This window comes from Amaranthus tricolor, chromosome 7 (genome assembly GCF_026212465.1).
Source record: "Amaranthus tricolor cultivar Red isolate AtriRed21 chromosome 7, ASM2621246v1, whole genome shotgun sequence".
NCBI classification, from domain to species: domain Eukaryota; kingdom Viridiplantae; phylum Streptophyta; class Magnoliopsida; order Caryophyllales; family Amaranthaceae; genus Amaranthus; species Amaranthus tricolor.
Genome location: NC_080053.1, coordinates 29,193,100 through 29,213,650, shown reverse-complemented (window position 1 = coordinate 29,213,650; position 20,551 = coordinate 29,193,100). Strand labels below are relative to the sequence as shown.

The following is a 20,551-nucleotide window of genomic DNA, read 5'->3' as shown; positions in this document are numbered from 1 at the left end:
TATATATAAATTATATTCAAGTTAATATCAAACTTATATAGAAAAAAATATATTTTGGGCCCTAAAAATTTGGGGCCCCGGACGATAGCACACTTTGCCCTTATTAATCAACGGCTATGACTAATGTATACCAATATTGAAAGTAAATCATAATATTTTATTGATATACAAGTATTTTAATTCATGAGTAATAGCATACTCTAACTCTAACTGCCCGTTTAGTAGGTGGTAATAAACGGTGGTAATAAGAATGAAAACTAGTGTAATTTGGTTGAAAAATCTCTTGGTTACATTGATGGCCATGTTTGTCCAACTTCAATCATATCATTTTCTTCATCAAATTCATTCCAATGCATTACCATTAAGAGATGTGGTATTAGGTGATAATGAAAATTTGTAAATAAAATAACTTTTTTGTGATTAGAGTTTCTTTACCATGGAAATGACATGATACTTGTGATGAAATTTCACACTATGAATTATTTTTATTACCACTATTTAGTATTACTAATTAACTAAACGAGTCGTATATGTCTTTTCTTTATCTCTTTGAATTTAATGCATCTAAAAAAATGTCAAAACTTTTTGAATTTGATGAATCAAATTCAGATAGACAGAAAAATATTACACAGAAAAAGTGTGAAAGATGATGATGATATAAAAACTTGTTTCAAGTAGTGAAATCAGAAATGAAGAGTCATTTAGATGGTGACAAAACGAATTTGTATGCCACTCATTCTCTTGAAAAATGTAAGGATACATATTCTTTACATCACAAAATTACACTTCCCTCCCTCGACAGTCGACATGCGAAAAGTTATGTTTTTGGCATACTAAGAACGAGGTAAGAAAAACGTAATCAATAGTCAGTTGGGATTGACATGAGGTTCACCTAAAGTCTTGCTTTGACATTTATACTTTAATGATGATGCGGATCAGGTCCTCCTGGAGTCACTCTATCAGATACATAATAACTTCTAATAACATCCTCTCTTTGTAATCTACCTTTGAACATTTCTCTGGCTTGTTGGATCATATCATGCTTATTATTCGTCGATAATGTGTGTGATACATGTAACGGTACTGGTGGAGGGTTAGCTACGAAGCTTGAAAATGCATTAAAATCTTTATCATCAACCGATGATAATGTGGGTGGTTTTGGTACGAGTTCAGGACGAGCAATGGGGCTCGGAAACGAAGCTACGCTTTCATACTTGATTAACGACAATGTAGGTGCAACTGGGAGAGGGCGAGCAAAGATTTGGAACAAAATTTTGAATAGTAAGACAAGGCAAAACGAGAATTTAAATTTGAACGAAGCCATTAATGACAACAAGTGTAAAGTATAGTCAAGTTAAAGTATGTAGTTCTAATTGAAGTTGGTATTGTGAGAAGTTAAAGATGTGGAAATGGTATTTATACATAAATACAAATGCAACCTAAGGTTTTAAAAATGCATTTTCAGGTCACATAAAGACAATTATCAAGAGCATGATTCCACTAGCATGTAAGACCCAATGAATAATGAATATTAGTGCACTCAAGCACAAAAGCATGAGCATACCGACGGTCGGTGTAAAATTAATCTCACTGCTTTGTGGCACTGCCTTCTAAACTAGAAAATTAACAGCACTTCTAGATAAGGCCCATTCCTCCTCTTTATCACTCGATTTACTCTATAATAATCTAACATTTTACTCATTTGTGTTATTGATTATTTTTTAATAATTTAATCTTTAATATGTATTTACTCTTAACATATTGAGTATAGAAGATGAAGGATGAGGTTGTGGTGGTTCAGATCATTGTGTATGCTAAAAGCTGATACATAGCAAAGGTAAGATTATTAAATCATAATTCAAATGTGAGATTATTCGCAGGGTATGAGTGATAGACTGAATTATTTTCGATAATTTTTCTTTTCTAATTTTAGTTTGTCTCAATAAATTTATTTGTATTTCTATTTTCAGAAATACCTTTATTACATTTACTCTATATTCTCTTTTATTGTAAATTATCTCACTACTTAAGCCATTATACTCAACGGTTTAATTTTCATACTAAAAGTTAATAGAGCAAAATGACCGAAATGATCGATAGTATTTAGTAATCCCCATTCTCCTCTTTACTAAAAATGCTACTATTTAGGTTCTCTTAAGGGTCAACTTACATATACCTAAATTGTATGAAGCGTCGTTCAATTTGGTACGGATAACACTTCTATATTTATTTTTGTTTTTATAAAAGTACACTTAAAACCAGATTAAGTATAATTGGATCAAAACATTTTATTAAACACTCACCATGTAATTCATAAAGGGTCTTTTCTCTTTACTAGCCAACTTTGTAAGGATTAGAATACTGTTTTTGGGAACGACAACAATATTTCATTATGTAAAAACGGGTTTGACAAATTAGATATACGCAATTTTATCCTCAATGTAATAATAAAGTTGTTTTTGATTGACTGATCTTGATTATAATCGTTATTTGCATTCATTCTATTTTCAATAATATAACATAATGTCATTAAGTGACTCCCATCCACGTATGGTTTTGGGGTTAGAGTTACCCTTGTGAATGATAACAAAGAAGTTCTTTATGATTGACCCTTGGTTGTAAATATTATCTACATCTTTACATAAATAAGAAGTGTACATAATTTATTGAGTCGTTCTAATATATGCATTAATATCTGATAATAAAAAAATTATAAATCTTGAGACCACCAAAATAAGGGACAAGTGTAAAATTTATACGCGTCATCTAATTTTACCTAGTTGTACGTGCACAATTTCTTCCTAAGCTCTTTTTTATATCTTCGTTTTGAAATTTAATTCTCAATATATGCCTACTCTTCAATCAAAATCTTTTCATTTACGCTATTCTTATCTATCTACTATAATCCTTTTTAAAGTTCAACATTAAATTTTCAATATTATTAATACTAATAAGTAAACACACCGTTAAACACAAGGGCTTGATCTTCTAATCCCCTCGATCCCATTTAAGGTCACTATGCCCCCACCCCCTTGTTTAGATTCTCTATAGAGCCATAACCAATACTTTTAGTTCAACTTGGTACGGATATGACTTTCATATAGTTTTAACAACATAATAAACTATTCCTGTTTAAAGTCTATTAAAGAATAAGATTTCATAGAACTAGTAGAAATTAATTGGTAATTGTTAGAGGTTTTCAAAACAAATCCGACGATTTGATATTTATCCGACTCTATAACTGAATTCGACTTTGACCCGACTTTAAAAATAAATTTACAATAATATATAATCCAACATAAACACAAAATTAGATTTTAAACCGAATCAAAACAATTCTAATAACTCTCTAAGTCTCACCCAGAGTCTCTTTATTAGACTACATTAGTAACAAAAATGTAATTTTATAGGAAAAAGCAGATGTTCAGAGGTAGAGAAGCATTATCAAAGAAGTTGGCATGCAAATTTTGTTTTCAAAATCATACTAAAAAAATATGTTTTTAAAGCATTATTAGGAAACTCGAGCTTGTAAAAATAAGGCTGCATCACATTGCATCAATCATGATATAAAGATTTTTTTAAAAAAAGGAATCAATACTCTTGCATTGTAAAGGTGTAAAAAACTCGTATTTTAGACCATTTCGAAAGATATCTCATGCTTTCAACTGATATTTGACGTGCATTACTTATGTTATGTTGAGATCACAAAAGAATAGAGAAAATAAGATAAAAGAATTACATTGTTAATTATTTTCATGCTGAATAAAACTTAGTTTATCTAATACATAATGAAACAACTAAAGCTAAAAATATCATTGCTTTAATAATCATTAGTCTTTACCCTTTAACCATTATATTAATGAAAAACATAAAAAAAATTAAATTACTTCATAATATACTATCTAATAACTAATTACTTAACTTTAAATTGGTCATCCAACAATACAAACACTTTTAAATGAATTGTTTGTTAAGCATCAAAGAGTCTATTATAGTCAAACTAGAGAAAATACAGGTAGCAAAAAGAATTATAGATAAAAAAAAGCAACCTTGGTGGGGAACTTATTAAATCATGTGTATTTCTTATTTATATAAAGCTGTAGATGATGTTTTATACTAAGGTCAATTGAAAATAGTCTTTTTATTACAATAAGATTTAGTACCTTCAAACTCCTCTTTTAAGTGAAAGCCTTTTTATGGCATTGGAAAATAAAATGTCATTGCCACTAATAAACAACTTTCTCCTTTATCATTATGATAAAACACTATGAAATGTGGCAAGAATATAATGAAACTTGTAAGCATTGGCACAACTATGACTCAAACTAAATACTTATCACTTGGAATATAATGAGAGAATTTACCAAAAAAAAACTAATTTAGTAGGTGAGAGGGTATATTTACTATGAGTTGGTTTTGTGTATAGACTTAGTGCACATGAAAGTAATGTGCATCAATTTTAAATTTAAGGAGTATAAGTAAGAGGGTGTAATTAAGTAGAGTGGAGAGTGATAAGTGATTAGTGAATAAAATGTTGATACACAATAAAAATAGTGTAGGCTAGGTTCACTTTAGACATACTTCCTCTGTTTTATTATACTTGCTACATATTATTTTTTACGCATAATTTTGATCATTTATATCTTAAACTAATGTCCCATAATTCTGACATGGGATAAAGTCCCATAATTCTATAATGGCCTCAAATCCAATTCATGACTTTCGAACCCCCATAAGTTGCCCATATTCTATAAATTCCACATTAGTTGCCCATACAATTGTGGGATAGAGTCTCTTAAACTTGTAATAGCCACAAATCCGATTTATTACATTCGAACCCTCGTAAGGCCCAACGTCCTCGCCAGTCACAACTGGCTCACCCAGGCCACAACTCTGAGTCTGCTCTGATACCATTTTTTAGAACAAACGTAAAAACTCACTCAAAAAGACTAGTCTAGTAGATGAGAGAACCCTTTTCCTCTATAAACCTCACAATAATTACTCATACAATCAATATGAGAGAAAATCTCTTACCCAAATAAAAGCCTCAAATCCATTACATTAGGATATCATAAATTCGTAACGTTTGAAAAAATAGGTCGTATAAACAAAAGCAGAGGAATAAAGAATCCAATTATGTTACCTTGAGTGCGAAAACAAGATATATAAGCATATGCAGGTCCAATCAGAAGATCCCAATAACATTCTTTCAAAAGGATCAGATGAAGATTCAAGACAGCAAATGTCCACATAAATTCTATATCTGGGACTGGAACCTGCCCAAATTAAAATTCAGCCACTAAAATTAAGTGCACAAAACATACTTTGTTAATAGTTTAATTATTGAAATGTGTTCAGTGTTAGTGGCATAAGGTAAGCACAAGTCATCATATGAAATACTAATAAAAATATTTACTAATTAATGCTTTTTGGTCCCTATAAAATTGCACCTAATTCTATTCACAAATTGTCGTACGAAATTGTCTCACCCAGAGACACGCCTCATTTAAATAACCATGAGAATATAGGCTTTTTATTTAAGGTCGTCTCACCGAAAGACGATTTCTCACAAGAATAGCTCAATTCTATTTTAGTTTTCATGCTTTACACTTTTTCCCTTTTGACAACGGTCATCGGCTCTTTTGTTTTAAAATCTCAGCCATAAACTTATTTTCTTTCATCTCTTTCATTTTTTTCTTTCATCATTCAAACTTTCAATAAAAAGTACAATTTCATAGGAACAGAAAAAGCGTAATTGGTGATAGAAAAAAGGTTGTAAATAAAGCTCTTTTAGAATGTTTTTAATTCTATTGGCTAATGAGCCTCCTCAAAATCTACAAAAAGAGCAAAAATCTATAATTAAGTGTTTGATATTAACATTATTCTAGGAGATTAAGCGCATTTAGAAATGGGTTTAAATTGTAATGACTACTTTTGTCTTATTAGTATCTCTCTGGATTCAATTACCCCTTAATTAAACTATTATACATTAAAAATTATACGGTCTCAGTCGGAGAGCAAATATCACTTTTCATGAAAAATTCTGAGTTTAATTCTCACCTAACTCTCTCCTTTCCTTATGGACAATTAGACAGCGCAAAATAATGTCAAATTGTATAATATCAACCGAGTTGAAGTTTTGATCAAATACACTAAGCCAATTCTATCTGAATCATAAAGGTACAAAAAGAGACGCATTTTAAGTTGGTTCATAGGAAATTCCATGGCCTTAGCCGATATTTGACTAAATAAATACCACAACATTCCGGTTAGGAGATCACAATCGAAACCGCATTTTTACAATATTATGACACGGGCATTATTGGTCAATAAGAAATGTTATTTAGAACAATTAGATTAGGATTTTCTATTTTAAAATAAAAAAAAATTAACAGACAAAATAAGCACTTGAAAAAGGGTTTGCACATGTGTGCATTCCATATTCCCATATAGGATGTGAAGGCTGCAGCAATTTAAAAGAGAGGAAGTGGCTTTAGATGAAAGGCAATGGTTCCATATTCACTCAAGCTATACTCTCCTTTTCTTAGTGGAAAGTGCAAACAATATATCATTATCTTTTTATTTTCTTCCTTTTTATGTCAAGTACATCAGAAAATAAAAGAAAATTATTAATAGGAACACATTTCACATTTCATTTGATTAGCCCAATATCATGCTCCCCCATGAAGTTAAATGTACGCAATCTTATCCTTTTTAATAATAATAAAGAATTTATCTCTGTTTTGTCGAAAAGATCAGATATATACACAGCGGAGCAAAGATTTTAGAGACCCCATTATTTTTGCAATGTCTTTAAAATGGGGCCCTTCACAATATTAAAAGTTAAAAATTTTTCCACTGCAAGAAAAATAATTCTAGACAAAATATATTGTGAACATTAAATTACTTCAAATATAAAAAAAAGGATTACAAACAAACACCTAAAAAATTAAGGCCCCGTATTTCTGGTGGCCCTAGACGATCGACTACCCAGGATGCCCTGACCATGTATACAATTGTATAGTTGTATATCAAATAAAAGGGTTGTAGAGAATAAACCAAGTCGGTTGGTGGATTATTTAACTTTTCATATTTGGCACAAAGTTAGAGACTTAGTTTTAGGAAATTCAGTTATTTGTATCTCTATTTAAATCTCTTTGTAACTTTTCTTTAATATTAGAGATAAAACCAATATAGTAGTTTTATGTTTATCAATCTACTATACTTATTTTCTTTTATTTTTCCCAACATAAAACGTTGTTTAAATACCTAAAAAGAAATTCATCATTATCATCATCATACCCAATACATCCCGCACATATGAACTGTGATCAGGGTCTGAGGCTAAAAAGAAAACCCTAAAAAAAGTAAATTTTCTAAAATATGGACCACAGACAAGAACCTAAGACATGTATCTTCCACCATCAAATATTGTCGAGTTCAGTAAAAATGACCCAATTAAAGGGTCATCCTAATCTCCACATCACAGTACTTATGAAAAGATTAGTGTGTACTTATGAAAAGATTAAAACTCTCCCCACCCACCCAAAAAAGTTATAAATTAGAAAAAAAAATAGCATTAATAGATAAATAAGTTGAAGATAAAAGGAGCTTTTTTTTCTTGTATTGTATTACTTGGACTAGGATACTCCTGGATTTTATGAAAATTTTCATGGCTTGGGTACAAAATAAAATGCTAAGTACTCCGTAGTCCATAACCCAAATGGGACTTTAAAAGTTGTAGAATGGTTGGGGTTCATAGCAGATCCGATAATCTGATATTTACCCGATCTTGAAATCGAACCCGACTTAACCCGACTTCAAAATGAATTTAAAAGAATGTAAAAATTAATATGGACTCAACAACCGATTTTGAACTAACCTAAATATATATCTAATTAGAAAAAATAATGAGGTCATAAATAGTGCAAAAATAAGGCTGCACCGACTCCTATTGATCAAGTCATTGAGGTTTCCAAATCTACCAAATATATATCAAGCTCATCGTTGAGGTGTAAAAACCGTGTTTTAGGCCGATTTAAGGAATATTTTATGGTTTCGGCCACAGTAGCGTAATTCATCAACTAATTCACTTTTTGAATTCTTAATTTGCCAAAATAATTCAAATCCAAATATAATTCGTTTTTTTATTCGTGAATTATACGACACTATATTGGGCCAAACTGATAAAGAGGTAGTACCGTATAAAATCTACATACGTAAGATGCAAGATTAAAGTGAAGTTCACCTCCACTAAAAGGTGATGATGGATAGATGGATACAATTATGAAAAGAGAATGATAAGAGGTTTCACATCCAACCGAAAGTTGGGAGATAAAGATGAAGTAGGTGAAGGTGAAGGTGAGTGAGTCATAAGTGAGTCAAACTGAAAGGGGCTGCACTAAATTGTTCTGCCGTTAAACTCATCTTATCCCATAGTTTAAGGTTTCAATTTAAGAATGTAACTAATACACCCTCTCTCCATATTTTGCACCTATTGCAAAATGAGTGGAAACGGAAAAAAAATGAGTGGTTAAGATGGAGAGTAGAGGTGTTCAAAACAAACCTGATGATCTGATATCCATCCGACCTTGTAACTGAACCCGATTTAACCCGACTTAAAAATGGATTTACAACTATGTAAAAACCAATATAGACACAAAATTCGATTTTAAACCAACCCGAAACATCTGACCAAAATCAACCCGAAAACCTAAATAAACAGATTTATAGAATGAGAGTGAGACCATTACTAAAAAAGAAAATAGAAAATAGTGCAAAATCAATAAAGAAGGCAAGAAAACTAAGTAATTGACATGTCACTTACAGAGTTACAGATAGTATATAGAAAATGACATCCCAATTTTTATAGCAGTCCATCACCTTCACCTACATATAAATTGACATTACTCATTCATTAGTTGAGAGTATTCATGTAATAAAAAAGTATTTGACTCTCTTCAGTATCATTAAAAAAGTGGCCAGCATTATATTATATAATATTATTACCTTTATGAATAAGAAATTGCAAAAGTAGCCTCTAGGGACATAATATGACTCTACTAAAATGGCATTTTCTCAATTAAGAATATGGTTTTAACCAGTAAGCTTAGCTGAAGGAGCACATTAAGTTATAGGGTTGGCTTTATCAATAAACTTATACTTATCCATATATTATGTTACCTATCAGATAATACTTCTTTTATCTCATTTGCTTGGTGGGAGAAAAGAAAAATCCCATTCCCTAAAGTTAGATCCATTTACTATAGTATATAATGCATTATTGGTTTTTATTGGCCAAATAGTAAAAAATAAATTATTTTTTGTTTCATCCATTGAAAATAAACTTAATTATTGTTATTTTTAAATAAATCTATTTATTCGGTATAATTGCTAAAAATACACTAAACTATTGTTTATTACTAATTTTTGACTTACAAAGAAGCTTTGAAGATTGTTGTAAATAATAGGTCTGTTTTTTCTAGCAAATATACCTAATAGATGGATTTATTTAAAATTAAATAATATGTAAGTTTGTTTCAGCGGATCAAGCAAATATTGGTTTATTATTAACAATTTACCCATTTTTATTTTATCATTTTACATTATTAATTTTCTTCAATATCTTATCATACAATAACATTCCATTACTTCAATGCCATTAAATAGGTTAGATATCAAGTGCGGGTCCCTTCTCTTCACCTAGTAAAACTCCATTATTTTACCTCATCATATAGATGGCTGAATCGGCAAATTACTACAACAAAAACCTAGAGTTAAATTTGTAGTCTGTACATATACCTGCTACCACAATTCAATGGTGTGACCAAATCTGTGTCCTACTCCTAGGCTGAATGTCGTTGACTGGCTAACACTTAGGCTCTCATCTAGGGACACTTTGAGAGTTGGACGTACACAACCTTAACCTTGTAACAACAAAGAACTGTTTCCGATCGACCCCTTATAGCAATCATCATTGCAACTTCACAATTCACATAAATAAGGAATGCACGTGGTTTACTGAGTCATTTACTATATTCTATTATAATACGAAATCAGATACTATAAATCTTTGGCTCCATTGAGAACAGAAAAGCATTGCAAACACATTAGTTTAAAGATACACACTTTAAAAAACAAAGTACAGATGGAACTACTAAATACTAACCTTGAAGTTCATGTCAGGATACATTATCATCTAATTCTGTGAGTTCATATCTTCTCAAAGTCTGGCCAGCATTCTGAGCGATCCTGTTAAAGCAGTCTTGTGGAAAAATACATTGAAAAACAACTGCAGCTAAAGGTGATTAGTCAAACTAGTATTTCCATTCATAGAAGTCAAAATGAACGTCTATATTCGAAACAATTAGATAATTAATCAGATTCAAGACAGAAACATACAGATTTTATTACACAAAGGCTATAGACATGATAATTGCTCATATTTAGGAGAAAAATAGACCTAATCTTGACATTAAATCTGATCTTTGATCTATGAAAGAAACAGCAGAGATATAGAGAGAGATTAAACAGATTGATTAACTGGTTCCAAATAATATACAGTAAGAAAGTCTCACTTATTAGATTGGAATAAATTTGTTGTCAACTTGATGGCTAGTCTGGCAATAAAGGTAACCGATCAAGAGTGTATAATGAGCCATTTGCATTGTCATCGATGTCCAGGGATTCGTCAATGGTGGTTACATCATCAGCTACCTCTCTATCCTTTTGTTTCCCGTTGGTGTTTGTATAGACAGGAATTATACGAAGGCGTGATTCTGGTCCCAGACCTACGATCTCCGACTGCAGCTGATATTTTTGAGCTAGGTCCACTTGAAGAGACAATATGTGGGACGGTCTCGGCAATAGCTCAACAGTTTCCCCTTTGAGGATAACAACTTTCTCAATAGCAATTCGTGCTTCCTGCAGAGATGAAATCATAATTCATCACCTTGATGAGTGCAAGAATAAATCCTACATATTCTTATATTGCTGCCAATTCAATAGACTTGTTTAAAACAGTAATTGAAAGGGTGGCTTTAAAAATAAAAAGAAATGCGTAAAGAAAAGGTAAAGCTAGCTTTTCAAATCGTTCCGTTCACAATTTCAACCATACAACTTGAATCTGTCCTGCAAATTGACTTCGAAGAAAGAGAACCAAATACAGTACACTAGAAACATTTTGAGCGTCATAATACACCCTTATTCCATAATTCTCAAAGAGGCCTAGAAACATAATGTAAAATTAGGCTGGACTTATTATTGTGAATGCCAGCATATTAAGGGGAAGACACGAGGAGCACAAACTTCATAAGCCAAGGAAATATATCTATTCCAAAACCATATGACGATGAGAAGAAAGACTCCAATAACTTATAAAGTATGCACAACCATCTTAAATTAGTCGATATGGGATAAACTATCCCAACACATAAAACTTACATACTAGTATTTAGTAGATAGCATATCCTACTTTGGTTTTTCTCTCGTTAACCTAAAATGACATAATAGGTTAAACAAATGGGGGTCATGGTAAAGGACATAATAGAAAGAAATAAAAACAGCCCACACTTTATTAGAAAGAACGATTCACAACTTAAGATAGAAGAAAAAGTTATTTGAGTATATAATTTCCTGACCACTTACGATATGCTATACTTTAACGAAAACTATCGGATAGAAGTATTTTAAATACTTGGAAGTTAGCATTTTGAACATATTAGAAATGTAAAGCATAGGAGCCGTTGGAATTATGAGTAAAACCTTCACTTGGATAAAACTTCGATTACATGAAGTTATACAAGCTAAAAGAACCACCAAGTTCAATCTAAATTTATTACCTCAAGGGCATCAATCCTTTCTGAACTTTTAAATCTTCCCTCAGATTCAAAACTCATTGATGAGTCCTCGTAGTCAGCCATTAATGTACGAAGTGCCTTAGTTATTTGGACCAAAGAGCTAGTCTGCAAGAAATCTAATGTCCAGGTGAAATGTTTATATCAAAAGAGGCATATAGAGGCCAAAAGTAGGAAAGAATACCTTTGTCACATATAGAGGTTTGTCATGAGATTTGGCAACAGCTTGAATCCCTGGATTCTTCTTAAGCTTGGATTGTAGAGCTAGTAGTACATCTGCTTCACTCATATTATCAGTCAACTCGACTTCATCATCCAAATTCAACTTTTTGATCCCTTGGACCACAGTTGCTTCCAAGATCTAATATTATTTGAAAGACAAAACGGTCAGAAAAAAGGGAGAGGGAGCGATAATGGGTTTTACAAATGACCGCAATAGACAATAGACAAGAATACATATTTTTCATCAGCCTAACAAAAATTTCCATGCTACAAATCACTAAGTCTCTGTTAGGCCGTGACAATTCGTCATAGAATCACCCCATAGGCTCACTCATGTGGATGCACCCACGGGGCACCCGTAGGCTCGGGCCCACTAACCCACAGGTAATGAGCATGGACTTGCATACACACTTGATGATGTTTACTCTTTCCCAAAACCATATGGTATTAGGAGATTCAACCATCAAGTACTATATACAAGTCTACAACCCGCTCTTTTAGCGATGTGAGATCTTCCTCACATGTGAATTATTTTCAACAGTCTCAAGGATGATTTCTACTTTTTACTGGATAGTGTTTTTGGTTATATATGCAATGATCTAACTCAAATATGACATCCTTTTTTTTGATATTCTATATATTCCAAAGGAAAATTTTGAGAATAAAATTTGAATATACATTTGAAAAACTCAAGAATGGGGTCTGATTAGAATTACAGAAAACGATTTCAAACACACTAGCAACATGGCATCTTGAAAATCCCACGAGCAAAAGTAGGAGATAAATAAATTTCTAAAATGACATCTTACACCATAGACAAAGATACAAAGGGGTTTCCCATCATCAGAACGCTCTTCATGAGGTGTGGCAGAACTAACAAGGTGATTATTTTCAGCAATTTCTGCGGTTTCAAATGGAACATTTTCGTGTTCAACTAGCACATTATTCCCATTGGAGTCGGAAAGCAACGGTTCTCCAACTTCCATTCCTTGGAGTCCATGAAAATCCACTTTTCGTACTGTGAAGTCTGGGCATCGGCCTGCATGAATCAATTCAGAACTATGAAAAAAGAAGAATGTAATAGTCTAATTAATTTGCAATATTGGAGAGCCCCAATCAGTAAATAGTCCACTGATGAATCAAATAATCAAATTATGTCATAATTTCGGCATATACCAACTCATACCATCACATGGTAGATAAGAATAGAACATTTGAAGACAAATCTGATATAAAACTCAATAATATAAATACCAGCAAGGATGGCGTCGACAGTAGCTTCTAAGCTTCGGTGCACACGTAACTCAGACTTTGAAATTAACTCAACTGCGCAATGAAATGTTGAGGGTCCTTTCCTCTCCAGAATCGTTTTCTGAACACGCCTCCTACTAGCCTCTTCATCACCCAGAGTGACACTCTGGAAATAGAGCAACGAAATTAACAATTAAATCAAGTAAATCACAAGATTGCAGGGCTGAAAGTTGTTTTCTTATAGCAACTTTTGTGACCAGCATAATAAACTCCTATAGTTGTATTTAGAAAAAAAAAGAAAAGAAAAGAAAAGAAAGGAAATACTCAGCCAGTATAATCTGAGTTTGTTCACTTGAAATGCGAACTGTTTGTTTCGGGATTGAGCAAGATATACCCAGCCAATATAAAGATATATCATATCTCAAACTTATTGTTAGTCACTATGTATTTGAATATATTAAAAACAACAGTACTTTGCTGTTTTACTTACGAACACGGTTTCTTCTAAGAAGACTCTTATCAAAAGAACGGTTGTATCTGTTTATTCAATGCACCAAATTCTACCAATTTAACATAGAGTGAAAAATTATAAAAATGCAGCAAGGGAACTATTATTGCAGGAAACTATGCAATAAATATAAGGAGCATCAAATCAACTATTCAATGATTACTTGTATTCCACCAATAAGCATATCCAACGCAGGATTCTTGATCAAGTTCTCAATTGTGATTCCATGAGCTGAGGCAACAAGCTGTATTCCACGCTGAGCTATGGTACTTGCAGCCATTGCTTCAAGCTTTGTGCCGATTTCATCGATCACAATCGCCTGAGGCATGTGATTTTCTACTGCTTCTATCAATACCTGGATTACATAAAGTAGCTATTTATTTTTTGATGAGATCAGCAATAGACCAACGAGATTACTGCACTTGCAATTTATGCGATGAGAAGAAAACAGAACCATAAAAAGGAAATAATTACTCAAACATGAATGCGCGGTGTCCCTGTAAATTGAACTACCAAATAATTTCAAATATTTATGTTTAATGTCACTTAAGACACTCTGATTCACGAGGAAAATTCCGTCCCAAATCCCAACCAGATCCGAAACACTATTCCTTAGGCTGTTAGACACATGGAAAAAAATTGCGGTCGCTGATGCGTTTGCGGAAACGGTCGCGGTGTCGTGGAAAAAGGCTATAAAGGAGAAATAATGCGAATTGCGGCCAATGCGGCGTGATTTTTGTAAAAAAAATCATATAAGGGGTTTTGAACATATAGTAGCATTTTTGTTGTTGAACTACTATTATTATGCAATTATATGCAACTAGCTATTATAATTGCAATATTTGATTCTTTTAGTGTATAATTAATTAACTTATTAGTTATTAGTTAATTATTTTGTTTATCAACTAAAACTATGAGTAACTATAAATTAAGTAATTGTAATAATTAAAGGTAATGGGTATTAATAAAACTTTAATGCAAAAACAAATAACGTGTAATGGTGAAATATAGTTATAACGATAAAATAACGGGTGTTACACGTTATATAACGGTCAACACGACGTTTTGACCATGAAATTTCGTGAACTGTTATATAACAGGATTTAACGTCGTGGCAACTTCCAAACAGGTTATATAACAGGTGTTACGTAACGTAATGGGGGAGTTTTTATTCCATGGTTAGGCATCAATCTCCCAGAACACAAACCTCCCACCCTTTTGACCAGCACACCATGTACCACTTAACTAGTTGTTTCTGGCACCAACAATTGCAAACCACAAAACGTCTCAAATTTTGGGACTTGTTCACAGCTGTCATTGGAGTGCTCAAAAACAAGATAGTATCATTAGCTTACTGTTCACGGGAAATATACCTCCCTCCCCACCTAAAACTGTTTTTGCCCCAATGAACCTCACCCTCGCTCGCACATCAACCACTATCGTTGCCAGAAAAGTAGACAGGTTCGGTCTTAACCTTTGAGACTCTGAATCCACACTCTATAAAATCTCTCAAGATGATAATATAAAAAAAAACATCCCCAATTGTTTTTTCTATTTTCTCTATGGCATAGACAAATAATCACTACTACATCACTAACCAAATAAGAGATCGCTCATGTAGCAACTAAAAGAAAACCATAACAGATAACAAGTTACAAGAAATGTTCTTGTAAAGAGAGTTAGAGTTAGGGTAGGGATTTGAGAGGGGAAGAAGCCTTCTCCATGAACAGAAATAGGTATAGACCTCTTAAGGTTAGGCTCCTTTGCAAAAACAAAAAAAAAGGTGTAATGCCTACGAGCTTTTATGTATACTTCTTGGGAGCAGTAAGGAAGCATGTTCTATTTTTTTCCTTAGCGTTTTAACAGCTTTTTCTTGTCCCCAAAACGAAGAAAATATAATAAATCCGCATCCAGCAAGGGATTGAAACAAAAAAAAAAAAAAAAAAGAATCCGTTTTCTGCATCATAGTCATGTAATCTTTGAAAGACGGAAGGCCCTGGTGAAGGAGCTATTACCATATGTTGCATATCTGCATTAGGCACTTGCATTCGCCTAGCACTACCAATACCAGCATGAGGTATATCACCATCCCCACCAATCTCATTTGAAGTGTCAACAATCATCACACGTTTCTCATAATCGTCAGCAAGCATGCGAGCTATTTCTCTGCAAAAAGAATCAAAGAAAAGGACATGATGGACCATGAATTTTAATAAAGAACAAGTTCACTTAGGGTAAGCATCCTACTACTAAGATTCAATGTTTGAGACAAACATTGTCAAGAGCGCATACTCAAATAACACACCAGAACCATAATTGATGCCAAGGATAAAGTCTCTAAACAAGCAACATCAACTACCAAGGTCAATCCGTAAGTAATAGTTGATACCAAAGATCACGTTTTACTCATTCACAGCAATTTACAATAGATACTACATGGAAAAAACGCTTGCAATGGTGGAAATAGGTTGAGATATACTGACCTAATAATTGTAGTTTTCCCCACTCCAGGTGGCCCTATCAGCAACAATGAAGCTCCATCTTTGACCAAATCTCTTAACAAATCTGCACTTCCCGTGATGGCCCTTCCTACACGGCAAGTCAGACCGATAATAGCATTCTTCCTATTCCTGATCGCACTGATCCGATGTAATGTGCGACTAAGGCCCGCTCGGTTATCAATTGCGAAATCACCAACCTAAGACAAGAACAAATTTCAGGTATTGACATCATCACACAAGAGCCATATCCAAAGAAGATATACAACTCAAAAGAGGCAAGATTCAAAACATACTCCCTCATCCCAAATTAGGTGAAGCAACTAGAAATGCATAGGCAAGAAAAAAGTTTCTTTTGTAACTAATTAACCATTTCCCCTCCCAATTAGCAAGTCATCTTTCTACTACCAAGGCATAAGGTTGCACAACTGACGCGCCACAAAGACTATAGGCACTTACCCCAAAGATCTTCATGACATCATCTACTCTTAGTAATAATGGATAAGTGGCATCAAATATAAAAGAAAATAAATGACTTCTTGCAGATTCATAACCCAAGATACGCACGAAGGACATCCCATTAATGATTAAAGACATATTTATTACTCCTTTTACATATAAACCTGTATCACAGGTAGCAAATACATGTAATCAAATGTTCTAGATATCAATTTGATCATCTCCATGAAAAGCCTTTGCAAATTAAGGAACTATGTGATCAACATTCATCAGTCATCACCCATTGCCATTAGTGGCTCCTACTTAGATAGAATTTGGAGGGTCAATGTGACCTCATTCCCTAACCCCTTGCAATTTAAACAACGGGATTAATAAACCATTTTTGGCTATTTTCAGCCCATTTTAGTGACTTTGCAAATTCATAAATTATTAGGTAACACACTAACTCAGTCCTTAACTCATAATAGCCAAACATGTCATGTTTTGGGTTCTACTTCAATCAATCTATATGTGTCGCATCTAGGAACCCCTAATTCGGGTTTCCAATCCCTTACATCAAAGAAATCTTCCAAAATTTAACAATGTTGCATTAAATGAATCGAGGCAACGGAACACTAAGCTACATTGCCAGCCCACTTTGGTGAGAAGAATAAGGTTGCTATTCTGACAAAAGCAGCAAGTTTTTTTACTTTGGACATAAAGACATCCTTTGCATTAAATGGCATAGTTCACCACAAATGAAGAGAGTCATGTCTACTATAAGCTGACTCTAAAGAATAAGCTACAAGCATAAGGTGTGGGACAAACTATGATTACACGTAGCACCAAGGTCAAGAAAGACATTCTTTAGTTGTCGAGGTTTCATAAGCTCCAAGATGATCATTTGCTACAAATACATAGTGACATTCTCCATTATAACACAACCACTATTGCTCCTATTAGGCGCTAGAAGGAGAGTCTGTCATTATTAATGCGCCATTTTTCCGCTAAGAATTTCCAAAGAGGACTCAACAATAACCAAAGCTTTTCTAGAGCTAAAGCCAAAGGGTTGAACAATCTGCTCAACATTCGGCCCAAAACCTGGAAGAGGTTGTACCCCCTAGACAACCAAACAGCCCAATAAATTCTGAAATAAGACAGTCTCCGATATGACCATCAATACTAGACTAACCCAATGTATATTTACAGTCTCAAAGCGATCACTTATAGCTAGTCATCACTTACAATCTTAAAATGATCAATTATAACCTTAAAGTGGAGTGTTAAATGATCACTTATAAGTAATGACTTCCAATTTTAAACGTAATCAATCAGATAAATGAGCTGCTTATATGGGTTGATTATATGACCCCATCTCATTGTGGGACGGTCTCATATAGACTTGCCCAAGGTAGGCTAGAAATACTAGCTATGCCCAATAAGAGAAGTCAAGCACTCCAACCAAGAGGTTGCCACAAGTTCTCATAGGAGGAAACTCCAACACGGGACCCAAAATGTCATAGCATAACAGGAGGAGATTACCTCAAGTTCTCAACTCCTCCCTGATTCATAACATAACCAAAATAGACAATAGTAGTTTCTATATTTGCATAACTTCTTTCGAAATACAATATAACTATGTATTAGGAGTACCTGAGAAGTAGCAAATTCAAGGTCCTGAAATGTAATTGGACAATCCGACAATTCATAATCACCAGAAGGAAAACGGGCTAACGGTGTTCGACCCAAATCCATAACCACTTCCATCAATTTATCCAACTCCGGATGTTTCCTCAAACGACACCGTATCTCTTCCGGCAACAGCGCCACCATCCTTTCCAATTCCGCTTCTGACCCATCATCCGAAACTAAGCAACCGGAATTCCTGCAACAAGAAACAATACCTAGATATTTTCTCGGATACCCAGATAGATTTTGAAGGAGAATTTTGGGATTATGGGTTCTTGTGAATAATTTGAGGGAAGAGGGAGAAAATGATGGTTTTGGCGGGAAAAGTAGCATTGAGAAGTTCTTGTGCTTCTACAACAATGGCAGAAAAGGACGATTTCTTCAGAATTCAAATAGTTGTATGATAGAATTGCATAATATTAATCGATAATGATCATCTGCTTCCCATTAGCTAATTTGAATATGAATTTGTAATTATTTGAAATTGTGAATTTAATTTTCTGATTTTTGGTTTCCTGAATTCTGCATTTTTTAGTGGCTGCAGGAACAGCAATACGATTTTGAGCTTTTGTTTGTGGACACTTTCAATTTTCTACGTAACACTGAATATTTCCTCAAAAAAAGTAATGAAATTTATTCAGCACAAAATTATCGAATATAATTCAACCTTGCAGATTATTATATAATATAATTTAATTTAATATTTACTATGTATATGCTTCTGGCATATATAGTAATTTGAATAACCAAAGTTCCACTCATCCCCTTCCACATCTACTATACTTTGAGCAGATAATAGGCAAAATTATTTATAGAAAAATAGTAAAAGGTTGAATCATTGTAGATAATATATTTTTTCTAATATTTTCTATTTATTTTATCAAATTAGTATTCATAGCAAAAGAAAATAGATAGTTTTTAATAAAAAAAAGTTGAAAATTGGTAATAAATGATTGAATTGCATGTATGAAATTAAAAGGAGGTCATAATGTATGAATGAGATAAAAAGAAAACGATGTATTTTCAAATAGTGTTTTCAAATAATTATATGATGGAAAATGAATAAAACAACCTAACTTCACAAATGATGCAAATTAAATAGAATTGAGGAAATAATTAATTGTTATAGGGTAAGTCGAGAGAATAAAAATATCAGTCTTTTTGGGAGCAATGGTCTCATTACGAGACGGATAGCCCAATCGGCCAAAGTATAGTTTTTTTCATATGCGCTCAGTACTTGATCTATTTAAGGTCATAATTGACACCTTTAAGGTTAAAATTAATTTTATAATTAATCACTTTAAGGTTTGAGTTGATCATTTTAAGATCAAAATTTCAAAATTGAAATTTTTTATAACAAAGCAACCATGAACTATTGATCGTTTTCAAGAGCATTTATCGAATTATTTGACAAACATAACCCAAGATCGATACTTTTGCCGCCTTCACATCAAGGGTAAGCAAACACTACACCTACAACTTTATTTTCATGTCCATTATGAACAGAAACTGTTGAGGGAAAAGCAATATCACTATTATTGATCGATGATTAAAGAATACAAATACTCTTATGCATGTTGCATTGAATAAGACTACTTGTAATGTGCAATGTTTTAACACTATTGTGTTATTGACCATTCATTTGTGTTTGAAGTTCATCATAAAATAATAGAATAACACCATTTTATTACCTCCGTTCTGAAATTGTGAAATTAGAATTATATTTAGATGAAAATTTATCAGTTTAATGTCAAAATTGAAATTTTTATTTTAATTGATTTTTTAAGATTTATTTTAAGTTGAAATTGATACTTTTAATGTTAAAATAAATTTTTTTAAAATTTTTGAGAGACCGACCTTTTTTATTTTTCAATTTTTAGCTTTTGGACTGGCCTATATTGACGGTCCAAGTTTTTGTGTAAAAATATTACGTAATAATCAAACTCATTATAATATTACTAAGAAAATTGATACGTGTTTTGATAAGACCAAATTATTTTCTTTGACCTAGAATCACTCAAATAAAGAAAAAGATAATATTTTATGATTATAATAATTGTATTTTTATTATTGTAATTGATTTATTATCA

The 20,551-nt window shown here is 32.7% G+C and overlaps 1 protein-coding gene across 1 annotated transcript; it reads right to left on the bottom strand.

Moving 5' to 3' along the window:
- Positions 1–10,307: 10,307 nt before the first annotated feature.
- On the bottom strand, positions 10,308–19,163 carry LOC130817636 (protein SEEDLING PLASTID DEVELOPMENT 1). Its single transcript, XM_057683463.1, has 9 exons — positions 18,426–19,163; positions 16,320–16,534; positions 15,852–16,002; positions 14,000–14,191; positions 13,332–13,494; positions 12,887–13,116; positions 12,040–12,216; positions 11,841–11,963; positions 10,308–10,923 (listed from the first exon to the last, which is right to left on the bottom strand). The coding sequence occupies exons 1-9, from the start codon at positions 18,792–18,794 to the stop codon at positions 10,615–10,617; spliced, it is 1,929 nt and encodes a 642-aa protein (XP_057539446.1). The 5' UTR covers positions 18,795–19,163; the 3' UTR covers positions 10,308–10,614.
- Between the last annotated feature and the right edge of the window lie 1,388 nt (positions 19,164–20,551).